Source organism: Tauraco erythrolophus, chromosome 15 (assembly GCF_009769465.1).
Source record: "Tauraco erythrolophus isolate bTauEry1 chromosome 15, bTauEry1.pri, whole genome shotgun sequence".
In the NCBI taxonomy this organism is placed as follows: Eukaryota; Metazoa; Chordata; class Aves; order Musophagiformes; family Musophagidae; genus Tauraco; species Tauraco erythrolophus.
In genome coordinates, this window is record NC_141479.1 from 456,150 (window position 1) to 478,220 (window position 22,071).

At 54.9% G+C, this 22,071-nt stretch overlaps 1 protein-coding gene across 1 annotated transcript; it reads left to right on the forward strand.

Annotated features, from left to right (window-relative positions):
- The first annotated feature begins 3,894 nt into the window (after nt 1-3,894).
- Nucleotides 3,895-7,130, forward strand: LOC147527709 (axonemal central pair apparatus protein HYDIN-like). The gene is made up of 5 exons (XM_086621231.1): nt 3,895-3,928; nt 4,374-4,501; nt 6,117-6,356; nt 6,637-6,795; nt 6,918-7,130. The coding sequence occupies exons 2-5, from the start codon at nt 4,382-4,384 to the stop codon at nt 7,128-7,130; spliced, it is 732 nt and encodes a 243-aa protein (XP_086477357.1). The 5' UTR covers nt 3,895-3,928; nt 4,374-4,381.
- Nucleotides 7,131-22,071: the final 14,941 nt, after the last annotated feature.

A 22,071-nucleotide genomic window follows, 5' to 3' on the forward strand; every position in this document is an offset into this window, starting at 1 on the left:
AAAGGCTGCAACAGCGCTGACGTCAGGTATGGATAGACAAGCGGCGTATGATTTGCTGAAATGCTTTTTAGAAAAGCGAGGCACACAGGGTATAGATTATAAAAAGGAATTACCGGGTTTGCTTGCATATGAGGTCACGAGGGGTTATTTCTTAAACCCAGATACAGTTTTTGAACAATCAGAATGGTGTAATTTTGGTGATAAATTATTTGAGGAGGTTATAGAAGATAACAAAACAGCGAAAAACCTCATGAAACCTTGGCGCGCAGTCTCTAATGCTCTCTTGCAACATCGGGCAGAGCAAAAAGCCGCCGCGGCAGCCTCGGCGAGGCTAAATGATCCCACTGGGTCTGGTTCTGCCACTGCTTCTCAGGGGGAAAATGTCAGCAATCAGGTGAGTGAATGTCCTTTACCCCCCTCAGTGCGGACGCTAACAATCCCTAAGGGCCCCACGGAGGCATGGGGTCACCCCCCGCCGCCTTCTGAATGCGATCCAAAACTATCAGCCCCTCCAATATGGGAAGAAGGAAAATCTGGGGGAGAACAGGACAAACACTCGCTGGGCAAAGACAACACAAACCCTTTTTTGAATGGAAGGAAAATAGCTAATGAACGGCAGCGACTGTGGCAGCAGATCGCAGAAAACGCCCTTCTTGACGGCGAGCGAGAAATTGCCACAAGCATTGTTCAAGAAGCCCTTCCTGTGACTTATTCACAGCCAGATGCTCAGGGCAATGTTACCGTATCTCTTACTAATTTGGACTGGAAATTATTGACTCAATTGCGAGCCACGGTAAACGAATCAGGGATTAAAGGGGAACCCACTAGACAAATGTTAGATTATATTTGGGGAACTAACATTTTACTTCCAAGCGATATCCGTAACATAATGAAACTAATTCTGTCTCAGCACCAGCAACTCCTGTTTAATGCCCATTGGCAGTCTGCCTGTCAGGAAGCAGTGGCAGTAGTTAGAGCACCAGGAGACCCATTACATGGAGTTACTCTCCAAGAGCTGATGGGTTTGGGACCTTATTTCCGAGTCGAGGCGCAAGCGATGCTGGGGCCAGATAAGGCAAAAGAATCAATGCGATTGGCCAGGCGAGCTCTTGATCGTATTAAGGAACCGGAAGGAATTCCCTCTTACATGGGTATTAAACAAGGAAGGGAAGAACCTTTTGGAACCTTTATCGATCGTGTCGCAAACGCAATACAGGCAGCAGGAGTGCCCGATTATCTTAAGGGTACCATATTGAAACAGTGTGCCATACAGAATAGTAATCCAACCACACGTAACATCTTAGCTACATTACCAGGGACATGGACTATTGAAGAGGGATTAGAAAGAATGGCTCAGGTACCAGTAGGGCCACAAGCGATGTTAGCTGAAGCGATTAAGGAACTCGGAGTCAGCTTACACGAACAAGCGCAGGCTACTCAGAACCAGGTTCTTGCAGCCCTTGCTCTTTTGCAAACCTCAGCGCAGCGATCAAACAGCCGCGCCCCCTCCCGTCTTCGATGCTTCCGTTGCGGTGTTGCCGGACACATGAGAAAAGATTGCAGGGCCAACCCTGTATGGTGCAAAACTTGTCGATCAGACACTCACAATGATGCTGCTTGTCGTCGCTCCAACTCGGGAAACGGGCGATCCAGCGGGAGGAACTGCCCCACGACGACACAAAAAGCGGCCGCCTATCCAGCAACACACGATCCTTTTCTCTCCGACCCGCAACCAGTGGCAGCCTCGGACTGGACCTTGCAACAGCAATAGACTGCACATTGATGGACTCTAAACCGGTCAAGATTGCTACTGGCACCCAAGGACCCATCTATATCCACGGACAGCCTACCGGGGCATTACTTATAGGATGATCTTCCGCCACCATGAAAGGACTCAATGTATTAGTAGGACTTATTGACAAGGACTTTCATGGAGAAAGTCAGATCATGGCTCAAACTTTGTTTCCACCACTCTATGTCCCAAAAGGCACAAGAGTGGCACAGTTGATTCCTTTACCACAACTTGCTGAGACTCTGACACCGCTGCAAGAACAACCCCGAGGACAAGGTGGGTTCGGATCAACAGGCCAAGCAGCCCTGCTGACTGTGGACCTACACCAACGACCGCGACGATCGGTTACGGTGCACTACGACAACCAAACCTTGTCACTCATGGCATTATTAGACACAGGCGCTGATGTCTCAATCATTAGCTCCCGCAAATGGCCACCTAGATGGCCCACATATGCCTCCAATGCCACAGTGGCGGGTGTCGGAGGCTTGACTCTCGCTCGTAAATCACCCCTCCTGCAATGGAAAATAGGAGACAAGATCATCACCTGCTGCGTCTCAATTATACCCCTTCCAGAGGGGGTACACGCGCTAGTGGGCCGGGACATTTTAACGGAAATGGGAATGATCCTTACCTCGGATTTTTAGGAGTGGCCATTGTTTGGACTTTCCCGATCCCACTCCGATGGAAAACAGAAGAACCAGTGTGGATAGAACAATGGCCACTGAAAAGGGAAAGTTTAGAGCAAGCCCACAAATTGGTGCAGGAACAATTTGATCAAGGACACCTTCGGCTGTCGACAAGTCCTTGGAACACCCCTATATTTGTTATAAAAAAGAAGTCTGGGAAGTATCAATTACTCCATGGCCTACGAGCAGTTAACAAACAGATGTATGACATGGGAGCGCTGCAACCAGGCTTGCCTAATCCTGCAATGATACCTGAAAAATGGCACCTGCTCATCGTGGACTTAAAGGACTGCTTTTTCACCATTGCCCTTCATGAGGACGACAGACGGAGATTTGCTTTCACTTTACCAGCAATTAATCGCGAAGGGCCAGATCAACGCTTTGAATGGACAGTCCTTCCTCAGGGAATGCGTAACTCACCCACTCTTTGCCAGCTCTACGTGGATGCAGCTCTCCAGCCTTTGCAGAAATCATGGCCTCGAACGTTGATCTATCGTTATATGGATGACATATTGTTAGCTCAGTCGATTCCCTTTCTACCCCAACAGAAGCAGGAACTAACCAAGCAACTCAGGAAAATGGTCTTAGTAATAGCTCCAGAAAAGGTGCAGGAAAGCAGCCCGTGGAAGTACTTAGGCTGGCAAATCACTGATACTATGATTCAACCGCAGAAGCTGTCAATACACATGGACATTCGAACACTTAATGATGCCCAACGATTATTGGGCGACCTGCAATGGCTAAGACCAGCAGTTGGTATTCCTAACGAGTTGCTAAACCAACTACGCCCGCTGTTAAAAGGAACTGACCCTGCAGCACCTGTTCAGCTCACTGCACAGCAAAACATAGTCCTGCAACAGATAGCAACTCTAATTACCACCCGCTCTACCCATCGACGCCTTGAGGACCTGCCTATTGATCTAACCATCCTATGTGGAGACCAATACTTAATGGCAGCCTTAACCCAGCACGAAATAAAAACGGGGGAATTGTGGGAGAATGGCTAACTGAGAAGGGCCACGTAGACATAAGCCAGCTAGCTGAAGAAGATCTTGCGAAACAAAGCACTCAGCTAGTTTAACTGCTGATGTGGCAGGAACGTCCTGTCCTTGACTTGAGTATTACAAGACAACACGATGCTTCTGGCCAGACAGGCATGAGAAAAGAGGAAGAGGGTAAACACAGATGGGGAGCCAGGGGCGGGGTTGACTTTTAAATATGTTAACCAATCATGAGCTTTCCTTTTGCAATATGTATGAACTAATTAAAATGATTATAAAAATGTTATCGCCTGGCAATAAAGACAAAGCCTGCTAATCACTCATATTGAGCGTCCTGGTCTTCCCTCCGTCGCAACAAGGTGGAAAAAGACAGCCAGAGAGCCAAAGCTGTTGTTCTGGAGGAGCCTCCAGCCCTGGAGCCACCCACAGATGACTCGGGCACCCTGGTGAGAACGGCTGCTGCCCCGTTTGGCACGTGCCACCCTCCTCCTATGGCACTTGTCCCGGTGCCCTGCTGCCACTTGGGAGCTCCCTGCCCGCATCTGGCCACGATCGTGCATCAACTCAGCACTGCCCAGGGGGCTGCCCACCTCTGGTAGTTCTCCCTCCCGTAGATCCATGAGCTTCCTGAGGTCTGTGCATCCTTCCCTGGGATGCCTGATGAAGGAATTGCTGGAGCTCCTCAACCGATACGTTTCCTTTTTACCATGTGGGTTTTGGATTCTGGCTGTGAAAACCCTTTCTCTTTGTGCAGTGCCAAGGGAGAAGGAGTGGCAGGCTTCTCCACGGATGCCAAGGGGTCCTTCACAGAGCTGCCAGCCAGGACACCTGTATGGCCTTAATGTTCATGTCGATCGTGTGTCCCAGCTGCTTTACTTTCATCTGTTCAAGGTTTCAGCATGGAGCTGGACCGTGTGAGGCACCTGCTCTACTGCGAGACGAAGACGTTGGAAGTGTGCTTCGACCCGCAGAGTGCCAACCTGCCACTGGGAGGGGTGGATGTACTCCTGCCCATCAAGGTACCGCATGCTCCCTCACCTCCCTGAGGATGGTGCCTCCCCATCTGCCTGCCCTGCCTACATGTTCTCCCTCCAGTTCTAGGCCAAGGGTGGCTGCGGCTGGTTTGGATGTGGGTGCTCTCAGCGCCGTGCCGGTGTCTCAGAGCACTGTGGGAGCCGAGGGTCTGTCCTCGCAGACCAAGGAGACCTCACCCAATTTACTTTTTTTGCTCAGGTGGACAAACATTTACCAGCACACATGCTGTTGTGGGTTAGGCCGCTCTGGCAACCAAACTGCCCCACCACAGTCGTTGACTCACCCTCCCCCCAGCCCCAGGGATGAGGGAGAGAATTAAAGGATAAACGGGAAACCCGTGGGTTGAGATAAGAACAATTTAATACAGATGATTTAATACACAGGGGAGGTGCTCAGCACCCCCTCGTATCCGCAGCCCGTCTCGTCCCAAAGCTGCAATCCCGGACGAACGCGAGGCCCCGAAATAGAGAGGGGCAGGGAGAGAGAGAGAGAGAGAGAGAGAGAGAGAGAGAGAGAGAGAGAGAGAGAGAGAGAGAGAGAGAGAGAGAGAGAGAGAGAGAGAGAGAGAGAGAGAGAGAGAGAGAGAGAGAGAGAGAGTGTGTACTCCGAGAGTGGGAGTGCTGGGAGAGAGAGAAAAAGAAAGAAAAACAACAGAGCAACAGCGCAGCAAGTGCAAAAGAGCAAAAGCGGCGAAAGAGCCAAAGCGCCAAAGCCCGTCTGTCCGGCTGCCCCGCACTTTATACTGGGCATGACACTGCATGATATGGAATACTGATTGGCCAGTTTGGCCTCAATCTTAAGTCCCACCACAAATCACAAGGGGAATCGTGTCCCCCTTGTCCCAGCCATGCTCCCCCCTTATCCCGCCGTGCTTCTGCACTCCGGCACACGGAAAAGCCCTTGGAGTCTCACGTCCAACCACAAACACCAACTTGCTGTCGGCATTGTTCTTGGAGCGAGCCTCTGAGTGAACCCAAAACACGGAGCTCTTCTCGCTGCTAAAAAGAAGAGCCAACTCTGTCCCAGCTAAAACCAGCACACGTGTTGGAAGTGGCTCCAGGAGTTGAAGGCCAAGCCCTGTGTCTTTGACGTGCTGCCTTCGGCTGCAGCGCTGCGCTGCCGGCAGGCCCGGTGGCTCTGGCCCGTAGTAGTGGCGATGTGACCACCTGGCGTGTGGCTGTGAGCAGAGCCAAGCGCTGAGCAGAGCAGAGGACCCTTATTTCTAACTGGTGAGAGCTCCTCTGCCTCTTCCCGTGGCCGCTGTTGGCACGATGCAGCAGTGCCAGGGCTGCCTCTGGGCAGCACAGCCCCGAGGGCCTTTCTCATGAGCGCTGCGCTCCCTCACGACTGGGTGAGAACATCTGATAGACCATTTTAGATCCATCTGATGCCCAAACATCCAGTTACACTTCACACCAGGACTGACACCCGTTACTCGGAGCCAAGGTTCAGATGCTCTGGCCCCTGCTGTAAGGAAACACCCGTTTCCATTCGCCTTAGAGGCGCCAGTAACACCCTGACCTTGGGGCTGAGCGTGGAATTTGAGGCCCTGGGACCTGGGACTTCATGGAGGGGCTTTCTGCGCATCTCTCTTTACAGAGGTCAGACAAAAGTGAACTGAAGATTAACGTTCACCAGAGCAACCAGCACCTCCAGCTGCAGGTCTTGGGACTTGGGCTAGAGCCACAGCTGGAGTTCAGTCCACCAGTGCTCAATCTGGGACCGTCGCTGCCGTACAGCCGTGGGGCGGAGGGAACAGTGGTGGTGAAGAACCCGTGCGAGTTCCCCATCGAGTTTTACTCGCTGGAGTTCAACCAGCAGTACCTTGCTGAGGAGCAGGTGAGAGGGAAGGTCTGGTCCCCGTGTGCGTGCTCCAGTAGCTTCCCAGCGCTCTAGCATTCCCAGGCTTGTGCTGGGGAGATGGGGACAGTGCCCAGGGCAAAGCTTGGTGGCAGCTCAAGGTTAGCCTGCTCTGCTGGCAGGCTGTGGAGGGGCTTGGATAGGCTGTGTTGTTGGGAGGAAGGAACGAGGGAGAAGACAGGTTGGTTGGGGAGTCTGTTCATGTGATGAAGTTCAAGAAACACATCCTGTATATGGTTTTTCTTCCCTATGAGCACAGATCCTGCGGATGCTGAAGGAGTACGATTGTCAGAACACCTTGTTGCTGCCTCTGCGAGCCCCGGGTGAGAAGCTGCCCCCAGAGCTGCTGGAGTACTACCGGGACCAGCAGAAGAGACCGGGACCACTGGGAGAGGTGGATGTACTCCTGCCCATCAAGGTACCGCATGCTCCCTCACCTCCCTGTGCCTGCACCACTTTTCGGGGCAGGTGACAGGTTGGGGACAGCAGCAGATGTCGCCTGGGTTCTCAGCTGGATGCTCTGTCCTTGTCCTTCACCAGGTAGCAAGAGGCCCTACGTTCTGTGTCCACCTCCGTGCCAACGTGGCTGTGCCATCTCTCAGCCTTTCCAGGGACAGAGTGGAGTTCTCCGCTGCCCAGTGTGGGCAGTGCCAGGAAGAAACTGCCCAGCTCCACAGTCAGTGCCAGGTCCCCTGTGAATGGTTCGTCACCGTGAACGAGCCTGTTAAGAAGGTTCAGCACGGACACGCGTAGCGTCACTCCTTGGTCGGGTTCTTTGCTTCTCCTGCCCTTTCTGCCCCGCGGCTGCCGCGGCCCTTGCGAGGAGGGTTCTGAGGGCACCGAGCAAGGCTGGCGCCCTCGGGCTGGGGCCGGCGCCCGCGGAGCTGCGCCGGGGCCGGCCCGGCCCGCGGCGGAGCGGCACATCCCGGCGCGCGCGGGCTGCTCTCGGGAGGCGGGAGCCGCCGAGGGCGGGAAGAGACACACTCAGCCCCGCCCCCCCGCAGGCGGCGGCAGCGCTCGCGGGAGGCGCTGACGTGCCCTGAGCGTTGCCACAGCAACGGCGCTCCCGCCCGCCCCCCCCAAAAGACCCGCCCAGGGCGCGGCGCGGCGGGAGGAGGGCGCGGGGCGCTGAGGCGCTGCCCGCCCCGGTCCGTGAGGGGCGGTGCCCGCTCGGCACAGCCCTGCTGCCCCGCCGAGAGCTGCGCCCGCCGTGCCCGACGCAGCTGCGCCAGCAGCGGTGCCCGGCAGTCACGCAGCCACCCGGGCGTCGGGCTGCAGGGGGTGCCCCGATACGGCACCGGTACAGCATGGCGGGGGCGAGCGTTCCTGTGGGAGATGTGCCCGGGTAGAGGAACTCCTCCGGCTAGTGACAGAGCTCCAAGGGGAGGTGGGCAGCCTGAGGAGCATCAGGGGGTGTGAGCGGGAGATCGATTACTGGGAACCAACCAGGGAAGGCTCCCTGCTGGACCTGCTGCTTACCAACAGGGAAGGACTCATAGACGGTGCTAAGGTTGGAGGCTGTCTTGGTCATAGTGACCATGAAATAATAGAATTCTCAGTCACAGAAGCAGTAGGGAGAGGGGTCAGCAGAACTGCTGCCTTGGACTTCCGAGGGCAGACTTCAACCTTCTTAGGAGACTGGTTGGAAGGGTCCCTTGGGAGTTGGTCCTGAATGGCAAAAGGGTCCAGGAAGCTTGGACAATTCTCAAGAGGAAAATCTTCAGATCCCAGGAGCAGGCTGTCCCAGTGAACTGCGAGACGAGCCGGAAGGGCAGGAGGCCAGCCTGGCTGAACAGAGAGCTCTGGCTAGAGCTCAAGAAAAAAAAGACTATGACCTATGGAAGGAGGGGCAAGTCACTCACGAAAGCTACAAGGATTCAGTGAGACGATGCAGGGAGAAAATTAGAAAGGCAAAAGCCCAGCTGGAGCTTAATCTGGCAGCCAACAGAAAAGACAATAAGAAAAGTTTCTACAAATACCTTAACAGTGAAAGAAGGGTTGGGGAGAATCTCCACCCCTTGCTAAATGCAAGGGGAGAAACAGTGACAGAGGATGAAGAAAAGGCTGAGGTACTCAATGCCTTCTTTGCTTCAGTCTTTCATGGCACATGAGGCAAATCTGCTGGTTTCTTCTCATCTTCCTCCTTTTGTGAGCATACTGGCAGGGTGCATGCAGTTTGTGAGCATACTGGCAAGGAGCAGGGCCCCGGTGCAGAGGCGCCGGCACGCTCGCAGGGATTAACCCTGGCAGCGCCAGGGTCCGGGAGGACAAATCCTTGGCTTGATCCACAGGGGAGCACCTGCGCTAGGGGATCTGGCAGAAAAACTCTTTTACTGGGTCTTAACGGTTTGTTGGTGAAGCGCCGTCCGGGCTAACATGGCCTGCAGGCGGTGGGCAAAGCTGTGGGGTGCTGCTGGAGGGGCTTGTGAGCTTGGCTCGTTGCTAGCCACGGGATGTGCCTTCCGGGGTTGTCCCCTGGCGCTACCAGCCAGAGCACAAAACAGTACCTGAGCTGAGAGGCAGCAGGTCCCTCCTCACTCGATGCCGTAGATGCAGTGGTCATGCCCGCTGCCCTCCTGTCCCCCATACTCGGTCCAGAACCTGACGGGCTCAGAGACGAACCTCAGTACCGGCGGGACGGGGACGGGAGACATGGCGTGGCTTTGGGGGAGAGACTCTCCTGCCTGGGCACTGCCCCCTGACACAGTCACCGGGCCACCTGAGCCCCTTCCCCGGGCTCCCGGGCTCACAGAGCCCCGGAGTGCAGCCCCCTGGTGCCCCGGACCTCCGGGGTGACCCCTTCCCCCGGAACCCCCATTCCCCTCGGGGTAACCCCCTCCCCAGACCCCTCAGGTCCCCGCGGTATGACCCCCACCTGTGCAGGTGGGGATACAGGACAACCTCCCTCCACCTTCAGGGAGGATTTAAACAAGCTGGAAGCACTTTCAGATGCTGCTGATTCAGTTAATGACAGTTAAGGCTGTAAAATCTTGTTCTCTTTAACCACCGCAGCACTCGGGGTTTAACCCAAAGAGGGGCTCAGAACTGCCCCACACCCAGGCGGAAGCTCTGGGGGGCCCTGACGGTGAAGGCCGGATGCTCCACCGTGCACCGGAAGGCCGCGGGGTGCAGGAAGATGTTTCGGAAGGGGATGGAGACGGTGCCGCCAGGCTTGATGAGCACCGGGCCCTGCGGTGGTGGCGGGAGGGCGCAGCCCAGCAGAGGGATGCGGTACTCGCCGCCGAGCGGGGAGCTGAGCTGCAGCGTGGCTTTGGCTTCGCCCAGCTGGCAGGGCTCGTAGGTCACTTCCATGCTCACCTCCGAGCCCCGCGGGCCAGCGGAGGCCACGCTGATGGTCTTCTCCGTCTGGAAGTCGGCACAGTCGGTCTGCAAGGGGAGAGAAGAGACCGTGGAGGGGAGGGGGGTCAACGAAAGCAGAGCCGGCAGCTTGGGAAGAAACCCAGGTCCTCTGTCATCGTGCTGTCCTTTGCCTGGCACTGCACCTGGCCCACCCGCACCACACCCCTGGTGAGTGCCCACAAGGACTGTCCAAACGTGCCGAGCAGGGACAACCCTGCACTAAACCCCGAGAGACCCGACTGCCAGAGCTGGGGGCTCAGGGGGAAGTTCAGGCACCGTAGGACCTGCAAGAGCAGTTCCCACGAGGGCAGCAGAGAGGGGTCTGCCAGTAAGGACAGTTCCACTGGAGACAGATCCAGTGTCGGTGGGAAGACCCCCAGGTGCACATGGCCACCCTGCCTATGCCAGGCCAAGCTAGAGGGGCAGGATCCCTCGATGGAGAGGGCCGATGCTGGCCAGCTGAGCCGTGCCCCCACAAGAGCCCAGGGCAGGCTGGACTCACCTGGAAGAGATAGCCAGTCTTCTGCCAGGCGTAATTCATGATTTTGGTGGTGATGGTCTGGCTAGAGCCCAGCATGGTGCAGAGGGGCTTTTCCGGTCTGCTCGTGGTGGCTTTCAGGTGCAGGTTGTAGGATAAAGTGCCCAAGTTGTTGCTCTGTAACACCAGGCACCCGGTGCTCTCACCCACTTTCAAGGGCAGGTACTCAAGGATAAGATCAGCCTGGGAGGAATGAAGGGAAAAGCCACGGGGTCAGGCAGAGACGGGGAAGGCAGGGCCTGGGACAGGGGAAATCGGTCCCTGGTGTGCTCACACAGCGCTGGAAGGCAGCCCTGCACCCTCCCGTGCTTCAACTCCTTCTCTCTGGGTCAGAGCCCTGCTGCACGAGGGGAACAGCTCACTTGGGGGACTGTCCCCAACAGCTGAGAGCCCTCCAGCACTACCCCAGAAGCTTCCCACCCTAAAACACTCCTACAGTCCCCCTGGCCACACAGCACCCCCTCAACAATCCAGTCTGCAAACACCCCGAGGCGGGCTGTAGGGGAGCGTGAAAAAGTTGACGCGCGAATGTCGTTTGGGTTCATTGACTGAACGGTTCTCCATTGATTAAGTGCTGCTGCACTGATGGCTGATCGAGTTTTGCTCTCAGCGAGTGTGCGACTGGCCATGTGCTAATGACAACTCTGAGGGTGAGAAGAGGAAAACCTTGTGTGCAGCGGGACGGGACACGGGGTTTCGGAGCCGGTAGAGCAAAACACGGCTCCTGCAAAACACGGCTCGCTGTGTAAGCTTCTTGCTGCCCTCCACGGTGGGCTCAAACGCCACCTGCAGCGCTGCTGGTGTGCTTTGCTGCTCGTGGTGGCCTTGCACAGACCACGCGTGGTGGGCTCTGTCACTACAGGGACACAGAGAAGAGACCTTGCACGCTTAGGGCTGCTGGCTCAGGGGATCACAGGGTTAAAACCCCAAAACATGCTTCTTATCAGAACTAGAAGATCCAAAGCCTGAGTTTTTTCAGGAAGGGGGCCTGGAAGACCCAGTTTCATGGTGGCCCCTTGGAGACGCAACAAAACAAGGCAGATGTCTGCAATTGCTGAGAGTCAACTGGTGTCTGCAGAGGGGAGAAAGCCTCAAAAGCAAAATGCCAGTGCAACGTTTGGCACGCAGGAGAGGGCACCCAGCCCAGGAGCCCCGTTTCTGGCCAGTGTTCATTCCCAAACCACGTCCAGGATCTAACAGCAGAGGTGACTGTTACAGCACCTGGGAAAATTTCTGGGCGCTGCGTCACGTCCCAGCGCAGCCTCGGTGCTCAGCGTTAAGGACAGCGCTGAGTCCTGCTCCCTGTGGCCTACAGAACTGGGTTCTGCTTGTCATGTGTGGTGGAGAGGAGGCTCTGGGGTGCCCCGATGTCCCCATCCTAGTCCTGACCCACCACGCGGCTCTCCCCGCAGCCAGGCTCAGCTCCTGCGCCGAGCACAAGTGTCAGAGCAAGGGTAGGGGGGTCTGGAAGGCACAGAGGGGCAGGGAGGAACACTCCTGCTGCAGCTGGGAAGATGCTGATGAACGTGTGTTGCTCACAAAGGCTTTAGGTTGTTTGCTTGAAGAAAAAGCTTTTTCAAAAGCTAGTTTTGCAGCAGAAGCAGCAGGGGAGTAAGTGTCACATTGAGCAATCAGCCAGTATCCCATGATACTTTTTAAGTAAGGAGCCAAGTGTTTCTTCACTTTAAGAATCAGTTGCTCAAAAGATTGCTGAGTTGCTTCTCGAACATGGCGATCATGATCTAGAGAGATTTTACAATAAATTCTTGGCCAGTAAGGAAGAACACCTTTAACAACTTCTGCTTCTCTTTCCTTGCACATTGTCCCAAATTCTTGCATAGCTTTTAATTTTGTTGTGATACCCCTTTTTGAAAGTTTTCGCAACACCATTCGAAAATCAGCATCCACAAGGCTGTCTATTTCCTCTGCTCCTTGAACTGCAGGAACATACCCCAGATCACTCTGAGATGTTCCAAAGCCAATAAAGCCAGGCACTGTTCCACGTTCTTTGGCGAGGAGCTCTGCAGCTCGGCCACTGCTAGAAGGCCGCAGGTTGCCCTTAGTTCGCTGCTTGTTCTTGCCCCCCTTGCTTGTTTTACTAGACTGATACATTCAGTTGTGCAAGGAGTGCAGGTATCCGCAGTACCTGCTGATCCAGAACCGGGAAAGGAGAAGATCCATTCCTTAATGGTAATAAAACCAAAAGAAGATCCAAAATTAATACCAATTCGGCAAGTGCTGACCCGATTGGAAACAGAAACACGAATCAATTCCATAAAAAAGAAGATGGGGAATTGTGATATATGTACATTTGATTCGTGTCAATATGGAGCAACACCGGGGCAGCCCAGCGAAGTGTGATCTTCTCTGTGCAGGTGACCTTTAACCATTTTGTCCTCTCTCCTTGCACAGCCGCAGGTTTGGGGAGGCAGGACCGCACGTGTGTGCGTGGTTCCCATCTCTTAAAGGGGCCGCCTGGTATTCTGGTGTGCCAGCCGCACGGTGCCGGGCGGGCAGCAGCCTGTAAAGCGCATGCGGGAATGTTGTTGCTGACCGTCTAGTTCTGAGCAGGAGAAGTTCTGTAAAGCGCATGCGTAGAGCTTTGGGGTCACCCTCAGGACGAGCCGAGGAAGACCACTGACTTCATCCCACGACCACCCAACCGAAGTCGGGAAGACCCCAAGAAACAAAGGGAGCATGCGCAGGAGGGGATGTGCGTCATTTGCATGGACTTACCCCTTCATTAATATGTAATAGCTGGGAAATAAAAACCCGGGACCGGAAGCGCACAGGGGTGCGCACGGGGGGTGTAATTGGGTGCGTGCGGCACCCAGCGCTGTTTTGTGTTGCCTTTTGTTCTTTCAAGTTCACGCAGCGCTGTTTGCTCGCCCTTATGTGGTCAGAGAAAAAAGTGGTCAGAGGCATTGGGATATCACTAAAATATAACCCAACAGCACAGAAAGTACTAAAAGTAATGAGCAGAATGGAATTAAACTACAACTGAGTTTAATCAAAATGTAGGAAAATGTGATTAAATACCATCGAGTGTAACTAGGACGTCACGCATTCCCACATGAGAACTAAAATGTGAGAAAAGAGACAGGGAAAAAACATCCCACCACCTTTCTTGTGCTGTGTTTAGCTGAAAAGGACAGGGTGCTCAGAAGATCACATTTCCAAGAGGAACACCTTTCCTGGAAAGCACATTTTTAAAAAGGGGAACAAGGAGGACCCGGGCAACTACAGGCCGGTCAGCCTCACCTCTGTGCCTGGCAAGGTCATGGAGCAGATTCTCCTGGGAACCATGCTAAGGCACATGGAGAGCAAGGAGGTGGTGGGTGACAGCCAACATGGCTTCACCAAAGGCAGATCGTGCCTGACCAACTTGGTGGCCTTTTATGATGGGGTGACAACATCGGTGGACAAGGGTCAACCAACGGATGTCATCTACCTGGACTTGTGCAAAGCTTTTGACACTGTCCCGCACGACATTCTTCTCTCTAACTAGAGAGGCATGGGTTTGATGGATGGACCACTCGGTGGATAAGGAATTGGCTCAATGGCCGTACTCAGAGAGTAGTGGTCAACGGCTCGATGTCCATGTGGAGACCGGTCACGAGTGGCGTCCCTCAGGGGTCCGTGTTGGGCCCGGCCCTCTTCAACATCTTTGTCGGTGACGTGGACAGTGGCATGGAGTGCACCCTCAGCAAGTTCGCCGATGACACCAAGCTGTGTGGTGCCGTTGACACGCTGGAAGGGAGGGATGCCATCCAGAGGGACCTCGACAGGCTGGAGAGGTGGGCCCGTACCAACCTCATGAAGTTTAACCAGGCCAAGTGCAAGGTCCTACATCTGGGTCATGGCAATCCCAGGCACAAATACAGACTGGGCAGAGAATGGATCGTGAGCAGCCCTGAGGAGAAGGACTTGGGAGTACTGGTGGACGAGAAGCTCAATATGAGCCGGCAATGTGCTCTTGTGGCCCAGAAGGCCAACCGCATCCTGGGCTGCATCAAGAGGAGCGTGGCCAGCAGGTCAAGGGAGGTGATTCTCGCCCTCTACTCTGCCCTCGTGAGACCTCACTTGGAGTATTGCGTCCAGTTCTGGAGTCCCCAACATAAGAAGGACATGGACCAGTTGGAGAGGGTCCAGAGGAGGGCCATGAAGATGATAAGAGGGCTGGAGCACCTTTCCTATGAGGACAGGCTGAAAGAGTTGGGGCTGTTCAGCCTGGAGAAGAGGAGGCTCCGGGGTGACCTTATAGCGGTCTTCCAGTACCTCAAAGGGGCCTACAAGAAAGATGGGGAGAGGCTGTTCAGGAGGGCCAGTTGTGATAGGACAAGGGGTAATGGTTTTAAAATAGAGGGAGGTAGATTCAGGTTGGATATTAGGAAAAAATTTTTTACCATGAGAGTTGTAGAACACTGGAACAGGTTGCCCAGAGAGGTGGTGGATGCTCCATCCCTGGAGACGTTCAAGGCCCGGTTGGATGAGGCCCTGAGCAACCTGATCTAGTTGGAGATATCCCTGTTCCTTGCAGGGGGGTTGGACTAGATGACCTTTGAAGGTCCCTTCCAGCCCTAACGATTCTATGATTCTATGATTCTAAGTCAGTCGTTGGCTTACAAAGACGCGTTCCCACGCAGTTCACTAAGGCACAGCGCGGAAAGACAGTAACCAGCATAAAACCCACGGGAGGGTCAAGACTAGCGAAGACAGCAGCCGTGTTTGCAAAGGAGACAGGGACAAAGCTGAAGGGCTGATGGAACTGCCCCAGAGGTCCTGTCTGAGCAACGAGACTCTTCCCACTGGTTTGCCAAAGCATCTTCCAGAAAGTCAGAGGGGGTTACTCCCCCGTGACGGAGTGGCTCCGAGCACAAGGAAAGGGTTTCACTTGGTGTTCAGTGGCAAGCGTAGTGCGCATCTCTGCCATGTCTGCTGCCACCTTTGCTCCATGGGACAAGCACTTGTTCCCACACCAGAGCGTTCCCTGCGCACGTCCTCACCTGGACAGGTACGGTGCCACCGTTACGCAGGACCAGTGGGAGTTTTTCTGAACCACCCAGCAAGACCTTCTTGAAGAGGAGCAGAGGGTTCCCTCTCTCACTGTGAAGGACTGGGTGCAGATTCCCATCTCCGCTGACAGTGAAGGTCAGGCTTTGCACTTTGTTTGCTGCAGAGCTGCAGGAGAGGCAGAGGAGGAGTCGTTACAGCTGGTACTAACCCATTTCCCATTTCCCACTTGGCAAGCAATGAAGCCAGTGCCACCCACCGCGTTCTCCCTGGCTGATGCTCCATCTCATTTTACAATAACCCAGGAGGAAATAACGCGAGCTGACCTGCTGGCACAGAAACCTCTTCCCTCTCACAAGGGAAGCCTCAAAAGTGCACTGGCAGTTCTGCATCGTTTGCGGAGTGAAGGGCACTGAGGCAAAGGTGTGGGAGCGTCCGGGCACGCACATCTGAACGGGATCCACCTTGAAAACGTCGCTGCTAACGGGGCTGTTCAGCTTGGAGGAACCCAAGAAAACATCCTTCAGTATGAGGTAGTCTTATTCATATACGCATCATGGGGAACAGCCCCAGACAGCATCTTCCTTCCTGCTTCCCTAGACAGGCTCCTTCCACCTCAGAGGGTGACTCCAAAGTGGTGCTGACCTTGCACATGGAGCTACCATAAAGCCCAGGCGTGCAAAAGCTTGCTTTGAGCACTGGCCAGCCATCCCAGCGTACACGGGAGGTGGGGACTGCATGGAAAACCCTGCAAATCATGTAGAACTGGCCTTTAAAGAGAAGGAAAAGGCTGGGGAGCCTGAGGAAATGGTCTGCTTTGAACCCTGGCACATCATTCCAGTAGAAAAGCCCCTTCTGAGTGTGCTTCTCAGAGATGTTCAGAAGGGTTCAGGCCAAAACCTTGCTCGAGACATGCTGAATTCAACCCAACTGTCACCCCGGCGCTGCTGCTCTCCCCCACGCTGACCTGCACTGAGCTGGACTAGTCTGGGCAAGAGGGTGTCATGAATGTGGAGAACACGGCAGGCTACCACGAAGCCTTTGAAGAGCAACTCGCCACGGCCTCTTGTTCTTACCTTGCCACGGATGGGTTTGACAGAGAGGACCACGTTACAGGGGACTTTGCCCACATTGCAGATCTTGAAGCGAGCTGTGGCCCAGTGCCCAACCAGAACACTAGTGAAGATGAACTTGTTCTCGTCTGTGATGAACACGCCCTTGTCTTTCACTGTCTGTAGGATCTGGCAGAGGTTGATGCTGCTGCAGATACAATGCTCCTCAAAGATGGACTCACTCAATGTCATCAGTCACAAATGCTGCGAGCAGACAAGAGAGAGGGCTGAGGGTGGAGAAGCCTTCCTGCTGAATTTATCTGGACCCTGTTGGCCTCTCAGAAGACCTCACAAGACCTTTCTGCCCAGGTCGCTGCAAAACCCAACTTGGCTGGGGGAGCTGGCTGTGAAGATGGAGCTCAGTCACCCTCAGTCTTAAAGGCTATTGCTTTCTTTTTATCCTCCCACTCATCCCTCCCAGCCTCTCCCCACCAGTGGACTTAAAAAGGACTGGAACCTCTCGGGATTTTAAGATGGGACTTCAGCGTTAGGGTGTCTCTCTCTGCCAGCAGTACGTTTAGATGCTGATCAGCAGCAGGTCTGGCCATGGGAACGTGTGGAGAGTGCATACCTGGGAGGCAGGACTCGGCAAACAGGGTAGAGGGGAAGCCATGGGGATGGTCCTTGGGATCTCTGTTGCTGATGTTGATGTATAGGTGTCCTTCACGTCCCCAGGAGCTCTGTGTGGCAATCCACCGTGATCGTCTGCTTGCCCCCAGGAGGGATGTAGCCAAAGCCCGGGTACACCGTGAACATGCCTAGAGTGAGGCGAGCCTGCAGAAAGAGTCCCAGGAGAGGCTGATGTCTCACAGCCTTATCTCGAGCATCACACTCCTAGGGGAAGGAGTATGCCTCTCCTTGACCCCCAGTCGGGCCCAAGCTCCCAGTCCCAGAGCAGCAAAGGACGACTCCGTGGCCCAAAGGCAGCCCCAGGATGACAGGAGGAAGCTGGGAGGAGGTGTAGGCTTGTCCCAAGTGGCATAGAGGAAGGGGTTTGAGTGGAAAGGATGAAAGTGGTAGCTGGGATCCTTCAACCTCCAGGGGTAAAACAGGAGAGGAGAAACAATGGTGGGAAACCATGGGAGAGGAGAGAGGGGGTGGGGAAGAAGAAAACCAAGGTCATCTCCTATCAATGGACTGGGAGCTCAAACAGGGACGTTCCGCGGCTGTGGGATTCACAGACCGGCGCTGGCCAGCAGCTCCCAGACACAGGACCTGCTGCTCCCCTCTCTTCACCCCACGACTTCAGGTCTGAGCCAGAGCACGGACTGAGCCGCTCCTGCCTCTGCTCGTGGCTGGGAGATGATGGACCTCCAGCTGCTGCTGCCTGGCACACCCAGCCCGTGTCCCACCCCGTGGTGATGAGCCCCCAGCCTGGGGGGGGTGCCATTCGTTAGGGCACCGAAGTCGATGAACGAGGCAGGGTGAACGCTGTATTTGCTGAGAACAGCTTTTGCCAACACCCTCACCGGGATGACGGTGATGGTCTCGCCTCCCTCGCCGATGCTGGGCTTGCATAGGACCGTAAAAAATAATAAAAGAGAAAGTCCAGCTCTGCTTGGGGAATCCCAGATCTTGACACAGCAGGGCACAGACAATCCAGAGTGCTGGAAGTTTCCTTCGACTCCCAATTTTTACATTCTCTCATTTAAAGAGTCTCATAAAGAGAAACGAGCCGACCCTCACAGGAAGGCCATGAACCTCCGCAGTGAGCAGCTTAAATTTCAGGGTCTCTCCTGGTTCCTGCTGAGCTGTGAAGAACTGCTGGTGTGCGGCTGGATTCTCTACTAAAATATTTGAGATTAGAGAGCCCAGGCTTTGCATTTACGTGGCCCACGAGGTAGCCCGGATGGGAACAGGTTCTAGCCATGGACAGGAGGAGGATGCAGGTCCGGCAGATGGTGGCACTATGGATTCACAGACCAGGCAGCTGGACCCACCTGTACGCAATCTCGTACTTCCCCTTGTTCTTCAGAGTCAGGACTTGCTGTACATCATCCGAGACCTTTGACAACCCAAAATCCACCCTCGCATCTGCACCTGTGGAGCGAAGTAAGAAACGGTGAACACTTGTGAGCTGCTGCAGGCTACACCAGGTGACAAGATACATATTCACTGTTCTCAGGCAGCACAAAACCCTTCTCAGCAACTTTCCGTTCTCGTAAGTTTTCTCCAGCCACTTTGCTGCCCCTTCTCTTCTCACTCCGAGAACACCTGCAGGGTTTAGCACCTAAGGAGCTCGGTTTCCATCTCCTTGCTTCCAAGCACAGACCCAACAACTTTGTGTTGAGCTTTCAGGAGCTGCCAACTGCTTGTTCGTGTAATCGTCATTCCAAAGCCCCCAGATCCATTTGCACGTGAACCTGCCCCATCGGAGTTCGGAGGTGGCAGTGCTTTACTCCCCGCCGCGCGCTGGATACGTGCTTTACGTGTCCGTGCCGAGCTCGCACGCTGTCCCGTCCCCTCCCCAGTGCTTTGGTTGCCCACCTGCACCCGGAATATTTTCTTCTGGGGGCATCCACTGACCTTCAGAAAAGTCAATGTTCAGGGCAACGATTTGCATATTTTCAACCTGAACAATCTGCAGGATGTTTTCTGCATCTGAAACCTGAGGTGGCAAGAAAGAAACACTGCTTAGACCATTCTCCTCAATTCTTTTGGTAGGCAACGTACGAGTCCTTGTCTCTGCCAGCTGCTTCCAGCAGGGCCTCCCCTGCTCGATGAGCACTCGTGGACTCCCAAGCTTTGCGAACCTCTTCATCTCAAGAGCTGACCCAGCAGGATTCTGCTGCGGTAACAAACCCTGTCAGCCCAACTCCACGCTCCTACAGCAGGGAACGCTGCTGCTGAAACCCGGGGAGGCACAGGGAGGTAAAAACAACCCCAAGAAGTGTGAGGTGGAAAAAGACAGCCAGAGAGACAAAGCTGTTGTTCTGGAGGAGCCTCCAGCCCTGGAGCCACCCACAGATGACTCGGGCACCCTGGTGAGAACGGCTGCTGCCCCGTTTGGCACGTGCCACCCTCCTCCTATGGCACTTGTCCCGGTGCCCTGCTGCCACTTGGGAGCTCCCTGCCCGCATCTGGCCACGATCGTGCATCAACTCAGCACTGCCCAGGGGGCTGCCCACCTCTGGTAGTTCTCCCTCCCATAGATCCATGAGCTTCCTGACTTCCTAGGTGAGAGATCCTGAAGACCATGTTCAAGTGATTGACTTTATGGTACTTTGGGATGGAGATGCAGGTCATGGCTGGGGTGTTTGTTGCTCACAGCCCAGGCCCTGGCAGGTCTACAGAGCTCGGTATCAGCAGCCTGACTGCGCCCTGGGGCTGTGCTGTCAGTGCCCATCTCCAAGAGGCACCAGCTGTATCGTGGTGCCCTTTGCAGGAGAGCTGCTTTGGCACTGGCTGGGGGCAGGCAAATATTTGGAGCTCTGGAAAGTTCCTGGCTTGGCTGACTGGCTGGCCAGATCAGCTTTTATAACCGTGACTGGGCAGGCGAAGACACTGGAGTTCATTTTCCTTGAGATAAGGTCCTGCCTAAGAGAGCAGGAGGTGTCACAGACACTGAGCAGCGAGACAGGAGGACCCCGTCGCCCCTCTCAACAAGAGCAGGGCAGGATCCTCTTTCAGATACAAGCCTGTGCCTTGGGAAGGACCTCACAGCCTGTGAGATCCTCTGTTGTATGGAAACAGGCTTCTGAAACAGGCCTTGAGGTGAGGCTGCAGTACCATCAAATGGTGACTCCCTGTGTCTGAAGGGTGGTCAGGTGTCTCCTCTAAGTCGTTTTCCAGGGAGCACCATGGCATGGGGGACCCTTAGTAGGAAATTCTCCTCTGGAGAGGTCTGTGCATCCTTCCCTGGGATGCCTGATGAAGGAATTGCTGGAGCTCCTCAACCGCTACGTTTCCTTTTTACCATGTGGGTTTTGGATTCTGGCTGTGAAAACCCTTTCTCTTTGTGCAGTGCCAAGGGAGAAGGAGTGGCAGGCTTCTCCACGGATGCCAAGGGGTCCTTCACAGAGCTGCCAGCCAGGACACCTGTATGGCCTTAATGTTCATGTCGATCGTGTGTCCCAGCTGCTTTACTTTCATCTGTTCAAGGTTTCAGCATGGAGCTGGACCGTGTGAGGCACCTGCTCTACTGCGAGACGAAGACGTTGGAAGTGTGCTTCGACCCGCAGAGTGCCAACCTGCCACTGGGAGGGGTGGATGTACTCCTGCCCATCAAGGTACTGCATGCTCCCTCACCTCCCTGAGGATGGTGCCTCCCCATCTGCCTGCCCTGCCTACATGTTCTCCCTCCAGTTCTAGGCCAATGGTGGCTGCGGCTGGTTTGGATGTGGGTGCTCTCAGCGCCGTGCCGGTGTCTCAGAGCACTGTGGGAGCCGAGGGTCTGTCCTCGCAGACCAAGGAGACCTCACCCAATTTACTTTTTTTGCTCAGGTGGACAAACATTTACCAGCACACATGCTGTTGTGGGTTAGGCCGCTCTGGCAACCAAACTGCCCCCCGACAGTCGTTGACTCACCCTCCCCCAGCCCCAGGGATGAGGGAGAGAATTAAAGGAGAAACGGGAAACCCGTGGGTTGAGATAAGAACAATTTAATACAGATGATTTAATACACAGGGGAGGTGCTCAGCACCCCCTCGTATCCGCAGCCCGTCTCGTCCCGAAGCTGCGATCCCGGACGAACTCAATCTTAAGTTCCACCACAAATCACAAGGGGAATCGTGTCCCCCTTGTCCCAGCCATGCTCCCCCCTTATCCCGCCGTGCTTCTGCACTCCGGCACACTGAAAAGCCCTTGGAGTCTCATGTCCAACCACAAACATCAGCTTGCTGTCAGCATTGTTCTTGGAGCGAGCCTCTGAGTGAAACCAAAACACGGAGCTCTTCTCGCTGCTAAAAAGAAGAGCCAACTCTGTCCCAGCGAAAACCAGCACACGTGTTGGAAGTGGCTCCAGGAGTTGAAGGCCAAGCCCTGTGTCTTTGACGTGCTGCCTTCGGCTGCAGCGCTGCGCTGCTGGCAGTCCCGGTGGCTCTGGCCCGTAGTAGCGGCGATGTGACCACCTGGCGTGTGGCTGTGAGCAGAGCCAAGCGCTGAGCAGAGCAGAGGACCCTTATTTCTAGCTGGTGAGAGCTCCTCTGCCTCTTCCCATGGCCGCTGTTGGCCCGATGCAGCAGTGCCAGGGCTGCCTCTGGGCAGCACAGCCCCGAGGGCCTTTCTCATGAGCGCTGCGCTCCCTCACGACTGGGTGAGAACATCTGATGGACCATTTTAGATCCATCTAAACATCCAGTTACACTTCACACCAGGACTCACAGCCGTTACTCAGAGCCAACGTGCGGATGCTCAGGCCCCTGCTGTAAGGAAACACCCGTTTCCATTTGCCTTAGAGGCGCCAGTAACACCCTGACCTTGGGGCTGAGGGTTGAATTTGAGGCCCTGGGACCTGGGACTTCATGGAGGGGCTTTCTGCGCATCTCTCTTTACAGAGGTCAGACAAAAGTGAACTGAAGATTAACGTTCACCAGAGCAACCAGCACCTCCAGCTGCAGGTCTTGGGACTTGGGCTGGAGCCACAGCTGAAGTTCAGTCCACCAGTGCTCAATCTGGGACCGTCGCTGCCGTACAGCCGTGGGGCGGAGGGAACAGCGGTGGTGAAGAACC